Here is a 17,096-nt window from a genome sequence, read left to right as displayed (position 1 = left end):
AATTACAGAATCGATGCTCTTGAAAAGAAAAAAAAATTAAAGAAAATTAAAAGTATTTATAGAATAGTATTTATAGATATAACAGAATTGTTAAGACCTTGTATCGGAAGCCAGCTTAAAAGCATAATATTGTAATTTGATCTTCCTACAGCCTTCAGTAACTAGCACAGCCCACATAGTGACTATTGTGAATATTCCAAATACCGCTAGTACATAAGGCCACCAGTTTATCGCACTTCCTGAAATTTTAAGGAGAAAATGCATGAATCCAGAGATGGAACAAAAAAGAGTATTCCAATCCATCAAACTGTCAAATTTATAACTGAAGTGAGGGACAATGGTATTGAAACATGGCTTGAAATAACAAAGAGCATCTTAAGTAAAGGATCCAGACTTCCAGTCTTCACTAATTATAGGTAGATTAAAATTTAGTGACATAATCATGCAAAATTCATTCACGCGTGAATGCTATGTAAAGTTTGCTGTAGAAAAAAACGAACAAGTGACTTAACAAAGAACATGTAGAAAAGTGTCTCAATACAACAAAATAATTAATCTGATCATAATATTTTCTTTTAAAATATATGATTAGAGAAACAACTAGGCAGATTTATGTGCTTCCATTTAATCTTTTGTTTGTATTGGTGTCCAACAATATGTGCTACTTGAAGAGAGGCTTTCTTTTCCAGAGGCTTTCTTTTCCAGAGGCTTTCTTTTATTTCTTTTTGCATGAAACTGTTAGACTAGTTATTCTTCTTTTTTTGTCTTCCGGTTTCTGTTTTTTTAATTTGTTTCGTGTAATGTGCAGCAAGAGGAAGTAGGTTGCATGTGTCTGTGTAAGTGCCACTTCTATTTCCGCGTGTCGACACAAACATTGTCAATGTATATTTCTCAGAGAGCAAGTAATGATCAGACTGAGGATACATACATATGCTTGCACCTCAAGAGAATGCACACAACTGAAATGTCTGATATTCTTTTCTGAGAAAAGGATGCTGATTGCCGTGTCCATTAAATTATTATCAGACTATTGACAGGAGCAAAGAGCTGTTATGTGCAGTAGATACTAAATCAAGGTTTTAAATGTCGGATGTCGGGTTCATATCAGACGTTGAAATCCATGTCGGATAGCGAAAATCGGGGATATATCGGGGGATATAGACTAAATATCGGATTGCCATATCGGGTGGTGCGCATATGTATAATATCATGTCCTAAATATAATCTAAGCATTCCTACATTCAATATAAGCATACTTTATAAATCCTAGAGGCGGCGCCGGCGATGGGTGGATTCCGACGTCGCAGGGAGACAGTGCTGGCGACAGGACGTGTCGGGGCTCTTCTTCTTCTTCTTCGTCTGCTCGGGGTCCTTCGGATGAGTCACCGACCACCCTCTTCCCTTTATCCCGACGACGAGATACCCTGCCGCCCTCGGGTTCGGTTGGGGTTCGGATTTCAGGGCGCAACGGGAGATAAACGACGGGGGGCCGAGATGGAGGTGGAGGAAGGACATCGTCATTCACAAAAAGAGTGATGGGTTCCTAAGTCTGTTGCAGCTCTAAGTTTTCTCTTTTCTTTCTATCGGGTTCATAAGAAACCCTTAAACATGAGAACGGGTCAAACGGGTTTGGGTTTTTATCACTAAACCCAAATCCGATAACAAAAAATAGATTAAAAAGAAAGGCCATATCGGCCGATTTTTCAAAGCTGAGAAATCGGCCGATATGCCCGATATGGCCTCGATATTTTCGATTTGGCCCTGAAAACTGACATACGAGTTGAAAACGCACATGTCGTGTCGCTCAAGCCCTCAAACCGACATGTCGGACATGTCGGCCGACATTTAAAACCATGTACTAAATAAGTGTGATGATGTAGTGGTCTCTGTGCAGTATATCTACAAAAGTTATACTACTAATTTACTAGATATATTACATTTTTATTGAATACAACAAACAAATAAATATTAATATATCTAGGAAAAAATCAAGGCAGAAACACCTGAAGTCTACCTGAAAGCTGAGACAGCATCTTGTGCAATGTATCCGTGTAGCCAGTCAATATTCCCACACATATTATCAATGATGATCCTTGACCTAATTACAGATAAAGACAGATAAAGACAAATCAGAGGAGCATCCGCAGCTTAGGTTTCTAATGAATATAGTAAAATTTACAAGGTCAGTTTCTACTATTTGATTGAACACTATTAGATTTAATAAATAATATGTTTTAGGTACAAAAATTGACCAGTCATAGAAGAACATTCTGGCATCCAAATCTGCTAATACGTTACTTGATCCTATAGAGAAATTAGGCAAGTGTAGTCTATATATAATGCATCATGTGATGCAATATGGTCATGTGGTAACATCATGATTAGTAGGTCGACACCTTTCATGGTAGATCAAAGGTTTTGTAACACTTTCAAGTTCTCAACTATAAATAAGACCCAAAGGGAAGAGAGTTAATCAAGCTTTCTTGTTCTCTCCTGTTCTTCACTTCCTCCCCTTCTATTTCGCATTTGTATCAGAGCCAAAGTCCTAATACTAGAGACTCTCTCTTCTTGAAAGCACATGAAAATTTATATAGCTTCTCAAGAATCTAACCTTTTATGCTAGGCTGGGAATAATATTTGCATCAGTCTAAAGAGTTAATAGAGCATATCACGAAGTAATCTGCTATTAATAATGGTAAAATTATGAGAATATGTTTTGAATTCGTACCAAAGCCTGACTCTGATATGGTATCACAGATCCAAGTCATAGACATTGCGCCGAGAACCAAGAAGAAGCTTGTCACAATGACGTGCTTGAATCTGAAATAAGCAACAGATTGTTGATGACAAGGTCAAAAGAAGAGAACTACTACAGGAAATGCAGTTTCAGATACTCTTTCATAAAAAAGTATTTAGCTCTTGAATTCATTAATACAGAATTCATGTCCTTTTATTTAAGCTCTTTGGCGTATATTGTGCTCTGAACAACTAGGTTCTATGCAAGACCTTTTTTTCAAATTTTATGCAAGACTTTTGTCTGTCCATAGTTTCCTCGACCATGAAAAATATGTCAGGTTGACCAGCATAGCATAAAAGCTATCCAATATTTTCTGGAACCTTTTCAGTACTGAGCTATGCTAAATAGACATACTCATGTTGATGTAGAGAAGATGATAATGATGTTAAAATTCATTATTTTTGAGCCAGAAAATTATAGTCTTTACTACATGATTGTTAGAAACAAGGTTTTCTAGAACAATTAGCATTTAGCAATATTGAGATTTAGATTCATGAAATGGTAGCAAACAGCAGTTACAGCTATAGTGCTGCATCACCTGTGGCTAGCAGCATATACAGAGTACTGGAGTGAATAACATGCAACAATGACACCTTCAAGTATTGCGAACCCCAGTGAGATCCACCATCTGCAACCGAGAAATCATTAAAATTAAATGGAATGATCATTTTATGCTCACAACATCATTGTACAATAAAATATGCTAATAAGGATCAGTTTTACTGCTTGAGATGAGTAATTAGACACACATATAGCTTTTAATCTTCTCATGGCCATCTAACCCTTCCTTCCGCAGTTTGACTAGTGATGGAATAATGTGGCAAAGTACCTGCAAAGAACTTTGAACATTGTATAATCTAGTATTTAATGAGTCATATTCAATGATTTGAATCTTAAGACGAAAAAGTCACTGGTTGACACAATACACACAATTTTATACTGCAATAGACCATGAAAAAAAGCAACACTATGATGAAATCACAAAGAGGTGGCACAAAAACAAAGCAAAGAAATGTAGAAGGTAAAGTGTAATGCCTGCATGATGATTGATGCTGCTATCTGAGGGCTGATTCCAAGTTGGAAAAGCGACAATTTCAGCTCTGACGTAAAGTCGCCAAGCTCATCTGCACACAGAACAAAGACTAATTATTTCACCATCTGCCCGATTAACTAAGAGATAGTAATCATTATCCATAAGCATACAATAGCAGCAGTGAGAGTGCGCCACCATACTTTATTTAGGTTTATTTAACTTTTATATTCCCAAATTTCAACAAAAAATTAACTTCTATATTCCCAAAAGTTCAACAAAGTTAACTTTGATACCACAAACTTTTTTTTTTTGGGTTAACTTTTTGTTAAAGTTTCGGGTATCAAAGTCAAATTTTGTTGAACTTTGTGGTATTTATCAGGGGAAAAAAGGTTTGGGGTATCAAAGTTATTGAAGTAAACCTTGGGGTACTTTTTTGGCCAAAAAACATCTGGTTTATCAAAGTTAAAAATGAGGACTTGGGTGTATTTAAGTGCAAATAACCCCTTTATTTAGTAGGGCACTTAGATTACCATATTAACGACACACTGATGTTCTCAAGAAAGTGCATCCAAGCAGTAGATTTACTATTGTCAATGTTAGAAAACCTTAAACCTTTCAAGAACATAGTCATTTCAAATGAAATTTATTCAATTTTGACATTCTTGTGATACAAAGACATAATAACATAGGTCGCTAGAAACATACCCACAGATCCAGCGGCAAAGCTAAGGTAATTATCAGGAATGAGTCTTCTGTCGAAACCAGGTAGTGGAATAAAATAGCCGATACGGTGACGAGGATCAGAACAGCCGTCACAAACAAACCGTCGCCGCTATCTCACTCTTGAAAAAAGCTTCCGCCGCATCACTGATCACAGTCCCCAGCCGAGCGAAATTCAAGAACCTATTCTGAAATCTGTTCGGTCTGGGTCCAATAGAATCTAGCCCGCCGACCGAAATCCCCAATTGGGGTTCCTCGTGGTTCAAGGATTGCAATTGTAAGGCTTCATCCTCGTCACTCGCATATTTTGTTGGGGAATGGTCTATGCAATTAACATAGAATTTCCTCTGCTTGTTAAATAAAAGCACTGGGTTTGAGTGCAATGGAGACCGGAGACTAATATATTTAGGTGACATTCCTCCTCCGCCTGTTGTCAATGTAAATAGAACCCAGTATAAGCAATATTGGATTCCTTATATTTGCCCATGAATGGTTAATAACGATAATTATGATTATTGTTAGTGATTACAATTAAAATGGTCGAAAAACCTTTGGCTGTATAGAAATTAAAAAAGTGCATAATCCGAAAAGAAAATTTTTGAAAAAGATAAAGAAAGAGGTGTGAAGCATACAATAAAACAACTGGCCATGGCGCAGATTGAAAGGATGAAGACGACGGCGATGATGTTTGAGTTCGCTCAAGCTGAACCTCGCCGTCGCCGTAGCAGCTGCGTAGCAGCTGCGGTCGCCGCCATTAATAATTGAGACGATGAGCAAGATCCTGGCTTTCTTGGTTCTCTTTTATCGTCGAGTTCGCTAGGACAAAACCCTAAACCCTCTTCTGTCCTCGTGGATTATTACAGTGAGCGACTCCCACTCGATAAAAGAGATGAACTTGGAGAAAGAGGAATTTCACATAACCCACTATATTCTCGGCCATTTTGAGATAACCCCTCTACGTTGGGGGCCTATTGGCTTTTTTACCCTAAAAAAATTAACTTTCAAAATATCATAAAACCCCCCTATAAGTTTAGGGGTTATCAGAAAGCTCCTAATAACTTTGAGGTTATATTAAGAAACCCCCTAGTTTAGGGGGATTTCTAATAAAATCTCAAAGTTAAACAGGATTTTTTGATAAAATATGAAAATCAAATGGGGGTTTTGTGATAATCTCTACACCTAAATTTTCTAGGTGTAATTTTATTTGTCTTGGTTGGGGGAGGGGGTGGTTGTCTCCGCAATCGCCTGAAGTTAAGTGGTGTTTTCTGATATTTACCCTTTTTTTAATCGTCCATACTTAAGAGGATTTCATGATAATTGGCCTTTGCAATAAAATCTGGACCTTGCAATTAGTTGCAAAGGGCTCACATCATTATCATTTACCTCTGATTGGCCTTTTTTTTAAGAGTGTTGTTACGGGAACCCCAAATGAGGGGACTCTGTGGGGGACAGGTGAGGTGGCAAGTCCTCACTGGGTGCTGCACTATTCATGAACAGTGCAGCACCCAGTGAGGGCTTGCCACCTCACCTGTCCCCCACTGGGTCCCCTCATTTGGGGTCCCTGAGGCATTTTCCTTTTTTTAAATGCTAGACGTACTAAGAGTTTTACTACTTTTGTACTACTACAACTCATAATTTCTTTTAAAATTTCTACCATAAGTTGTAGACTAAATGGTAATTAAATACCCTAATATTTCACTACATTTACACTTCAATACCCTAAGTTGTAAAAAGTAAAATAAAAATAGTCTAAGTTATTAAAAAGTAGCACATTGCTACCTTCTGCTAAAATAGATAACAGAATATTCCCATCTGCATAGTACACAAGAATCTCATTATTGTATTACCCTTATTTATTTCTTTAATTAACATTTTACCTACCCCTTTAATTTATTACTACTATTTTAATGAAAGGTGTTTTGTCAAAAACTAATGGTGTTAGCATAATTTTAATTGTGGACAACTTGGACTATTTTTATGCTACTTTTTACAACAACTTAGGGTATTTAAGTGTAAAGATAGTAAAACATTAGGGTATTTAACAGTCATTTAGCCTAAGTTATATACTACATTTGTACTCTCACTAAAAATATGTGTAGGGTTCTTTCTTGAAAATTGACAAGAAAAAATGTGAGTCGCTATGGAGCTAACTCGTCTGTTTGTGTTAATACAAAAGTATTACAAAGTGTTATGTACAGTTACAATTACTCTAATTTCTTTTTGCAATTTTTAAGGAAGGGTCTCACTTCTTTGTATGTAGTGGTAGAGAATAGTACAACTCTTACAGTACAATTATCACCTACTCCTTTTTTTCCACCTTCTCTTTTTTTCCCCCTCTTTTACTAGGTAATGCCGAATAAGGATCTCATCAAAACAATCTTTATAGGAATGAGGTGATTTTTACCATTGATAAAAGAGTTAAAATTCTCGAACTAACTTTCTAACTATGAGTGAACATTACAGATTACCTCATTCTATGGGACTGTTTTGATAGAATCTACACTACGTCCAAAAATGCGCTGAGTAATAAAAAAACCAATAAACGTTATTATTATTTTACTGAACATGAAACCATCTTAGACATGAAAATGTCTGTAAACGTTGTGAAACATCAAATTAACCACATATATATATGCATCATGAAATAATGGCTACACGATATGCACTCTTTCACACATGTACAAGGACAAGTAAAACAACAATCTCCCTGTTTAACAGGCAGTATATCCACCATATTTTTTCAAACTTTACCGCAAGCATAGTTACGGGCACAGTAATTCAAAAAGATAAGCTTCCCAATTTAACGGGAAATATGTTTACTAGTGGTTTTCAAGCAGTTGGATATGAAGACTGCATTGCGATCCCGCAAAGTCCTTCTTCTGCGTCGACATCCCTCTCCATCCTGATATATCCGCTCTCTCCCCACGACGTCCCCCACGAGTTCTTCACCAGCCATCCCATCGCTCGCCTTCCCATATCCAACGGCAGCCACACCATGATCCAAATCAGTACCACACTCCCCAGTAAAAACCCCGCTCGAGTACAGTTGAAAGTCTAAGCTGTTAGGAATTTAACGCCTAATCCCCTAATTGCAACGGAAACGCAGTATAGAAAAGTACACCAAGATTTAACGAGGTTCGGCAACTGCCTACGTCCTCGGGAGCCACACAGATAATTTCTTATTAATTAAACAAGAAATTACAATTTAGGAGCGTATCTCAAAACTGAGATTTCTCTGATAAACACTGTAGCTACAGTGTTAATAATCAAAGGGTATGAACCCTTTCAATTCTCAACTTAAGAATAAATGATACCCCACAATATAAAACCCCAAATTAATTCTTCTCTCCCTCCTTTTTAAACCCTCTTCTTAATCTCCCCTCAAAAAACTCAGATGAGTGCTGGAGATAAGAAATCAAAATCGCAGCTGCGATTTCTTGGTCGAAAGGGATGAACGCTACTGCGTTAATTTCGTCCGCCGCCAAAGAGAGATCGGGGGAAGGAGCTCAGCAGCGAAACCCTAGCTGATGGGGGGTTTAAATAGGCGAGTGGATGGCCTGGCGACAGCCTGTCGCCAGCTGCCCACGGACGCCAAAAGGGGGGCGAACGCAGAGGGCGAAGAGAAAACGCAGAGCTCGAATGGGGGGGGTCGAACGCAGACTTCGAAGGATGCGTTCGCCCAACTCTGCGTTCGCCGAAGTGTGCGTTCACCGAAGGATGGCGTTCGCCGTCTTCGCCTGCATCATCTCCGCCATTCTCGAGCTCGTCGGAGCTCCTCCGCCGTCGGTGATAACCGGAGCTCGCCTGCGGTTCGTCGCCCACGCACGCCTGCAACATCCATGAGCTCGCCGGAGCTCTTCGTCGCCGGAGGTGAGTTTGATCTACACCTTTTTCAACAATCTCCCACTTGGAGATCAAACCGCCGTCAATCAGGCTATCTCATCAAGCTCCTCTCCTGTGTGGCTCCGCCAGCTGCCATAAGACCCGCCGTGGTCTTCTCCTTCGCTATGTTGAACGCAACATTGCGAGTCAACGTCAATCTGATAACTCCGAGGGCTTGTCTATCTAGAAGGTTCCACTCATCTGCCTTCATGGAATCTGGCTTCTTCCCCGATAGTGGTTGATACAGATTTTTCTGATACAGATAATCCTCTATCTGCATTTTCCAGAATCCGAAATCTGTTCCATCAAATTTCTCAAGTCTCATTTTTGCCTCATCTGTGGCCATGGCTCCCACTTGAATCTGACTTGTTCTAGATCGTTTCACTCTCTGATACCAGTTGTTAGGAATTTAACGCCTAATCCCCTAATTGCAACGGAAACGCAGTATAGAAAAGTACACCAAGATTTAACGAGGTTCGGCAACTGCCTACGTCCTCGGGAGCCACACAGATAATTTCTTATTAATTAAACAAGAAATTACAATTTAGGAGCGTATCTCAAAACTGAGATTTCTCAGATAAACACTGTAGCTACAGTGTTAATAATCAAAGGGTATGAACCCTTTCAATTCTCAACTTAAGAATAAATGATACCCCACAATATAAAACCCCAAATTAATTCTTCTCTCCCTCCTTTTTAAACCCTCTTCTTAATCTCCCCTCAAAACTCAGATGAGTGCTGGAGATAAGAAATCAAAATCGCAGCTGCGATTTCTTGGTCGAAAGGGATGAACGCTACTGCGTTAATTTCGTCCGCCGCCAAAGAGAGATCGGGGGAAGGAGCTCAGCAGCGAAACCCTAGCTGATGGGGGGTTTAAATAGGCGAGTGGATGGCCTGGCGACAGCCTGTCGCCAGCTGCCCACGGACGCCAAAAGGGGGGCGAACGCAGAGGGCGAAGAGAAAACGCAGAGCTCGAATGGGGGGGGTCGAACGCAGACTTCGAAGGATGCGTTCGCCCAACTCTGCGTTCGCCGAAGTGTGCGTTCACCGAAGGATTGCGTTCGCCGACTTCGCCTGCGTCATCTCCGCCTTCCTCGAGCTCGTCGGAGCTCCTCCGGAGCTCCTCCGCCGTCGGAGGTTTGTTTCCACCCCCAATTCTAACAATCTCCCACTTGGAGATCAAACCGCCGTCAATCAGGCTATCTCATCAAGCTCCTCTCCTGTGTGGCTCCGCCCTCATCATCTATGCATGAAGGCCAACTGAAGTTGCGCACAACTCCAGTTTCTGAACTGTCACCGTCTTTGTTAACATGTCTGCTGGATTCTTACTTCCTGGAATCTTTTCCAGTTTTAACACGTCATCTTCCAACAGGGATCTGATGAAGTGATACCGAAGCGCAATATGCTTCGTTCTAGAATGAAATGCTGAATTCTTCGCCAAGTGTATCGCACTCTGACTATCACTGTGCAAAACATTCTTCTCATGTTTGAATCCCAGTTACTGCAACATACTCAGCTTCTGTAGTGGATAAGGTAACGATCTTCTGTCCCTGTGACATCCAACTAACAGCTGTAGTGCCAACGGTGAATACATAGCCGGTGGTGCTTCTTCGGTGATCAACTTCGCCGCCGAAGTCTGCATCTACGTACCCTTGCACTTCTACTTCTCCCTTACCAAAGTGCAAACACTTCTGTGTGGTGCCTCGTAGATATCTCAGAATCCACTTGACCGCTTCCCAATGAGCTTTTCCTGGATTCGACATAAACCGGCTGACCACTCCCACTGCATGGCCAATATCTGGTCTCGTACAGACCATAGCGTACATCAAGCTTCCGATAGCTGAGGCGTAAGGTACCTGAGCCATACTCTCTTTCTCTTCTTCTGACTGAGGAGACTGATCCTTCGACAGACGAAAATGGCTAGCCAAGGGTGTGCTCACAGGCTTGGCATCGCCCATGTTGAATCTCTGCAAAACACGGTTGATGTACTCCGTCTGAGATAACTGCAAGAGACCTCTCTTCTTATCTCTCGTGATTTGCATTCCAAGGATCTTCTTCGCTGGACCCAAGTCCTTCATGTCAAACTCCTTTGACAGCTGCTGCTTCAAACTCTTGATATCTTTCATATCTGCTCCTGCAACCAACATATCATCAACATACAGCAGTAGGATGATATAGCTGGACTGATATCTTTTGAAGTAGCAACAGTGGTCGGCGTTGCACTTCTGGAAACCTTCCTTGTGCATGAAGCCGTCAAACTTCTTGTACCACTGCCTTGGGGCTTGTTTCAGGCCATACAAGCTCTTCTTGAGTCTGCACACCAGGTTCTTCTTCTTTTCTTCTGAGAAACCTTCTGGCTGGTGCATGTATATCTCCTCTTCTAGATCTCCGTGAAGAAACGCCGTCTTCACGTCTAACTGCTCGAGATGAAGATCTTCAATTGCTACAATACTCATCACGGTCCTGATAGTATTTAGCTTCACCACGGGAGCGAAAATATCGGTGTAGTCAATTCCTTCCTTCTGCTGGAAACCTTTGACAACCAATCGGGCTTTATATCTCCTGGAACCATCCTGCTCCTCTTTCACCCGGTACACCCATTTGTTGTGGAGTGCCTTCTTACCCGTGGGCAACTCAGCTAGTTCCCACGTCTGGTTTGATATGAGAGACTTCATCTCATCTTTCATTGCAAGCTCCCACTTGCTCGCATCTCCACACTGACAAGCTTCATCAAAGCTTTCAGGCTCCCCACCATCTGTCAACAACAGATAGTTCATGTATCTCCTGTTGGGTACAGGAGGACGAGAAGATCTTCTTAATATCGGAGCTGGTGCGTCGGGCTCCTGCGCACCATCTTGTCCAACAGGCTCTTCTTGCTGAGGACCCTCTGCATTGGGTTCTTCCGAGAGGTTACTCGGGACATCATCTGCATCTATAAATGTGGACTCGCTCTCTGAGTCGTCAGTCTTGTGCATGTCCTTGTACATCACCTTCTCGTTGAATATCACATCTCTGCTCCGGATCACCTTCTTGTTTTCGTTGTCCCAAATGCGGTAGCCGAACTCATCTTCACCATAGCCGATGAAAGTGCATTTCTTTGACTTGGGATCAAGCTTATTCCTGCCTTGATCACTAATATGCACGTAAGCTACACAACCGAAAACTTTAAGATGTGAGAGTTTTACCTCCTTTCCGCACCATACCTCCTCTGGTATTCTGTGCTCCAATGGAGAGACGCCTCGTCGTTGGCAGGCACGTCCTCGTAGCCTGTGATGGTCGCAGCGCTGGTTGAAGCCTTTTTGGAACTACAGGTGCCATCGGTGGCTGTGTATGGATACTTGGCTTCGGTTGTCAGGCCTTTGTTCTTCATCATGTACTTGAAGGCGTCGTCCATTAGACCACCATTGCATCCTTGGTCCTCGCCGCTGGTGTCGCAGTCAACAAGCTCTTGTTCGGAGAGGGAGATGAGTTTTCCTGTGCTCAGCTTGTGGATTCCTTCTGTTGATGCTACTGCTGAGAATGCCCAGCAGCATCCTGCATTCAAATGTACATGCCATGAGAACTTGTGTTAAGTAATAGGTTAAACTTGGACATCCTGTGGTATTGCACTTTGAAACTTATTATGCCTGTAGCCTGATTTTGGCAATTAGGCCCTCTGGATGAAATTGACTCTTTTGATAGACTCGCTAATTTGACCCCAAGGGTATTATTATCAGCTGAAATGTCACCCAGGGTAAAAGAGTAAGGAAAAAAAATGGGAAAATTGCTTGGGGGAACCAAATTAAGTTGGGTCATTCATCCCCACCCCAAGCCCAAAAAGCATAACCAAAAAATCCTTTTATAAAAATATAAGTGCAACCAACCCCCAAACACTGTATAATCTCACTGTCCAATGAACTCATTCCCAAATTACCCTTCCCTTCCCAATTTAAAACAAAAAAAATACTCTACAATCCCTTTCCTCCTCCAGCAATTATTTTTGGTTCCTCCAACCAATTTTCCCTTAAAAAATCATGTCGACCTCCGACTCCGATACCGAACCCGACCCGTCGCCGGTGCCCCAATCAATCACCGTCGCCGGAGCTGAGAGGATCGCCGCGGCGGTGGCTGCGGCGATGCCTCCGCCGTGTGGTGGGGGGTACAGTAGAGGATCTAATCTTAGGGCTTGTATGCGCTCGAGAGATTCCACGAGTACCCATCATAATAGGTAATTTTTTGTAATTTTAATTTTAGTAGAGAGAATAAATCGGGTTGTTGGGTTTTCTGCTTCTTGTTTCCCCTCGGTTGCTGGTAGTGGGTGTTATCTTTATTTTTAAAGAATATTTTATACCCTTTTGGGTGCGTTGAAGAATTTTACTTTTCTTTCTTGATGGGTTATCTCAACTAGATTTTTGCCCCCTACTCTTTGAATTTTTATGAAAAGTTTTATTTGCTAATTTTTTCCATCCATTAATGTAGCTATCTCTCTGATTTATCTAGAATAGATATACTTCGTCATATTTTGACTCTGTTCTTAAATGTAGGTTACTAATAAGTTAATATTTTGCAGTTCTCATAACAAATAAAAAGATAAATTGTCTTTTTTTCTATATCCTCCCAAATTTCATATCCGAGTCAGATCAAGTCAGATCTGTTGTTAGCTATTTATGACTTAAATTTTGCTAATTTCATCTTTATTTTACCTATTTTTTACCATTAATTCCCTCAATTTTAATCTAATTCCCTTGCAAATAAGCATATCATGTGATATTTTAATGTTATATGTGACAATTCAATCTTACATGTGACAGGTCTACCTTATATGTGATATTTAGATCTGATTTGTGATATTTAGGTATTGTATGTGATATTTGGGTGTTGCTTGTGACATTTGTTATTTATACGTGACATTTGGGTATTGTATGTGATATTTGGGTGTTGCTTGTGACATTTATTATTTATACGTGATATTTGGGTATTGTATGTGATATTTGGGTGTTGCTTGTGACATTTGTTATTTATACGTGACATTTGGGTATTGTATGTGATATTTGGGTGTTGCTTGTGATATTTATTATTTATACGTGATATTTGGGTATTGTATGTGATATTTGGGTGTTATATGTGATATTTGGGTTGTAACAGCTTTATCCGAAGAAGGTAAAATTGAACGCAGGCTAGGGTCATAACGGCTTCGGATAAAATTGAACGCAGACCATGTTTGTAACGGCTTCTCGGATCAATTTTAACGGCTTCGGATCAGGGTCCTGTTACGGCTTCAATCTCATCTTCAAGAACCACTCGATGTCGGTGACCTCCTCATCGGGGTTTTCGGATCCGACGTCGGTGGGGCCGATGATGAGGGAGTTGAATTACAGGGTATTTTCTAGATTTGTAAATGTTAACGATAACAATGGGGCGACACATTGCTTCTAGAGGCGAGGCAAAGATGATTTTTGTTTTTTTAAATTTGTTTGCTTTAAATTTGAGTTTTGATTTAAATTCATTGTTTGTACTGCACATTGCTATAGATTGGTTCTACGAAGGAAATGGGATGATGGGTTGAGATTGTAACTTAGTTATTCAAGGTTAAATGAGATGTTTGGTAACTTTCATTCAACACCTAAATATCACATACAACAAATGTATGTAAACATTTGGGTGTTTATACGTGACATTTGGGTGTTGTATGTGATATTTGGGTATTTCTTATGACATTTGTTGTTTATACGTGATATTTGGATGTTGTATGTGATATTTGGGTGTTGTATGTGATATTTAAGTGTTGCTTGTGACATTTGTTATTTATATGTGATATTTGGGTGTTGTATGTGATATTTGGGTGTTGCTTTTGACATTTGTTATTTATACGTGACATTTGGGTGTTGTGACATTTGTTATTTATAATGGTTGGGTGTTTGCTATTTATAATGTAAGCACATTATAAATATCAAATGTCACAACACCCAAATGTCACGTATAAATAACAAATGTCACAAGCAACACCCAAATCGACCCCGACGAGGAGGTCACCAACACCGAGTGGCTCTTGAAGATGGGATTGAAGCCGTAACAGGACCCTGATCCAAAGCCGTTAAAATTGATCCGAGAAGCCGTTACGACCCTGGTTTGTGTTAAATTTTATCCGAAGCCGTTATGACCCTAGCCTGCATTCAATTTTACCTTCTTCGGATAAAGCCGTTACAACCCAAATATCACATACAACACCCAAATATCACATACAATACCCAAATGTCACGTATAAACAACAAATATCATAAGCAACACCCAAATATCACATACAACACCCAAATGTTATGTATAAATAACAAATGTCACAAGCAACACCCAAATATCACATACAACACCCAAATATCACAAATAAGATCTAAATATCACATATAAGGTAGAACTGTCACATATAAGATTGAATTGTCACATATAACATTAAAATATCACATGATATGCTTATTGTCACATTTACAGTTAATTGTGATACATATATGTTCCCTCATTTTCCCATTTAACCTTGAATAACTAAGAAAATAACAACACTCCCATTTAACCATCTTTTGTTCTCCTTCTCATCATCATTATCAGCAACAGAGCCCCAAGAACTGTGAAGATTCTGATCGGACGGGCTCGAGTGAATCTGCATCATTCAAGCCCACACATCTGCCTCATTGCCTTCTCAACCTCCTCCTCGTACCTAGACATCATATAAGAATCATGTGTATGAAAAGGATATAAACAATCATACCTCTTAAATTTAACAATTCATCAAAAAGGTATCTTTATATTCTGCTCTAATTTTGATTAGTACTATTCTACAGGTTAGAATAAGGGAATTAGATTAAAATTGAGGGAATAAATGGTAAAAAATAGGTAAAATAAAGATGAAATTAGCAAAATTTAAGCCATCAGAGAGATAGCTACATTAATGGATGGAAAAAAATTAGCAAATAAAACCTTTCATAAAAATTCAAAGTGTAAGGAGCAAAAATCTAGTTGAGATAACCCATCAAGAAAGAAAAATAAAATTCTTCAACGCACCCAAAAGGGTATAAAATATTCTTTAAAAATAAAGATAACACCCACTACTAGCAACCGAGGGGAAACAAGAAGCAGAAAACCCAACAACCCGATTTATTCTCTCAACTAAAATTAAAATTACAAAAAATTGAATAAAGTGAAATTAAAAAAAATTACCTATTATGATGGGTACTCGTGGAATCTCTCAAGGGCATACAAGCCCTAAGATTAGATCCTCTACTGTACCCCCCACCACACGGAGGAGGCAACGCCGCAGCCGCTGCCGCGACGATCCTCTCAGCTCCGACGACGGTGATTGATCGGGGGACCGACGACGGGTCGGGTTCGGTATCGGAGTCGGAGGTCGACATGATTTTTTTAGGGAAAATTGATTGGAGGAACCACAAATAATCGCTGGATAAGGAAAGGGATTGTGGAGTATTTTTTTTGGTTTTAAATTGGGAAGGGAAGGGTAATTTGGGAATGAGTTCATGGGATAGTGGGATTATACAGTGTTTGGGGGTTGGTTGCACTTATATTTTTATAAAAGGATTTTTTGGTTATGCTTTTTGAGCTTGGGGTGGGGATGAATGACCCAACTTAATTTGGTTCCCCCAAGCAATTTTCCCAAAAAAAATTCACCCAAGGAAAAAAATTCAACCAAGGGGTCAATCTACCAAAATCAAACTACAAGGGAATAAATTCCAAAATGCGATACTACATTGGATCTATGTGCGTATAAGCCTAAGTTACATGCATATAAGCCTAAATCATATGTGCACTATTAGGAAATGTGTACAATTGCGCTCACCGCATTGGCCTTGATTCTTGATAGGGGTTACAGCACCCTTGGTCCTCCAATCCATGCTCGCCGGAGCTGCGGTAAAATTCTCATGCTTGAAGTTGCTTCTGACTGCCACCTTTACTGCATTTGGCTTCGAAGGCCTGAACCCGTTATAAGTGGCCTTGAACTCCTCGTTCGTTAAATCAGCAAACTGATTAGCTCCAAGCTTGTACTTGTGCACCCCTGCGGAGTTAAACGCTTCAATATACTCGATGTTAGCCTTGAAAATTTCAAATCGGTGCAACTTCTCTGCCGTGTCCTTGTAGACTCGCCCATGCTGAGCCATCCATTTCTCGTGCCTCTCCTTCATCGAAGTCTCGCTCAGATCATGAGATGCTGTGGAGACCGAAACCCAAATGCCCAAAATAACCAAAGAGAACAGTAGGCATTTGTGTGAGACCAAAGAAGCCATGGTTAGCAAATCAATACAACTGTGAGGTGATTGAGCACAAAGATGGCATTTGTTTATATAGAGATTTCAGCAGTGCCTATTGCAACTCCAATTCTGCAATCGTCGAGGAAAGTGCCGTGAAGTTGCTGCAGATTCTTTGGAATGTTGTTTAATTTGGTGCAGCAGAGTAAGGATTACGTTTTGTGCGTCTATGAAGTGCATTCAAACTCTGAATGCTCATGTTTAGATTTGTTTAATATGTTGAAGCTTCAGTTTATGTGTAATGTGCGTTTGTTTACATTAAGTTATTTTGTCAAATTGTGAAATACACTTTAGTCAAACAAAAAAATTAACAGGTTAAATATTGTATGTTGGTTTCTTCATTGGCTTCTCCCCTTTGTAGCTTTCAGAGAGGAAC

The 17,096-nt window shown here is 40.0% G+C and overlaps 1 protein-coding gene and 1 pseudogene across 1 annotated transcript; both read right to left on the bottom strand.

The window, feature by feature from the left end:
• Positions 1–31: 31 nt before the first annotated feature.
• Positions 32–5,277, bottom strand: LOC109827672 (preprotein translocase subunit SCY2, chloroplastic). The gene is given in 10 exon segments (XM_020394683.1): positions 32–239; positions 2,015–2,098; positions 2,729–2,820; positions 3,336–3,425; positions 3,547–3,626; positions 3,833–3,921; positions 4,536–4,622; positions 4,625–4,652; positions 4,655–4,977; positions 5,183–5,277. Coding segments are annotated over 9 exon segments (1,011 nt in total). The 5' UTR covers positions 4,967–4,977; positions 5,183–5,277; the 3' UTR covers positions 32–90.
• A 1,976-nt stretch (positions 5,278–7,253) lies between these two features.
• Positions 7,254–16,699, bottom strand: LOC109827673 (annotated as a pseudogene).
• Positions 16,700–17,096: the final 397 nt, after the last annotated feature.

Source organism: Asparagus officinalis, unplaced genomic scaffold (assembly GCF_001876935.1).
Source record: "Asparagus officinalis unplaced genomic scaffold, Aspof.V1 AsparagusV1_Un351, whole genome shotgun sequence".
NCBI lineage: Eukaryota > Viridiplantae > Streptophyta > Magnoliopsida > Asparagales > Asparagaceae > Asparagus > Asparagus officinalis.
This window is presented reverse-complemented; position numbering and strand designations above follow the sequence as displayed.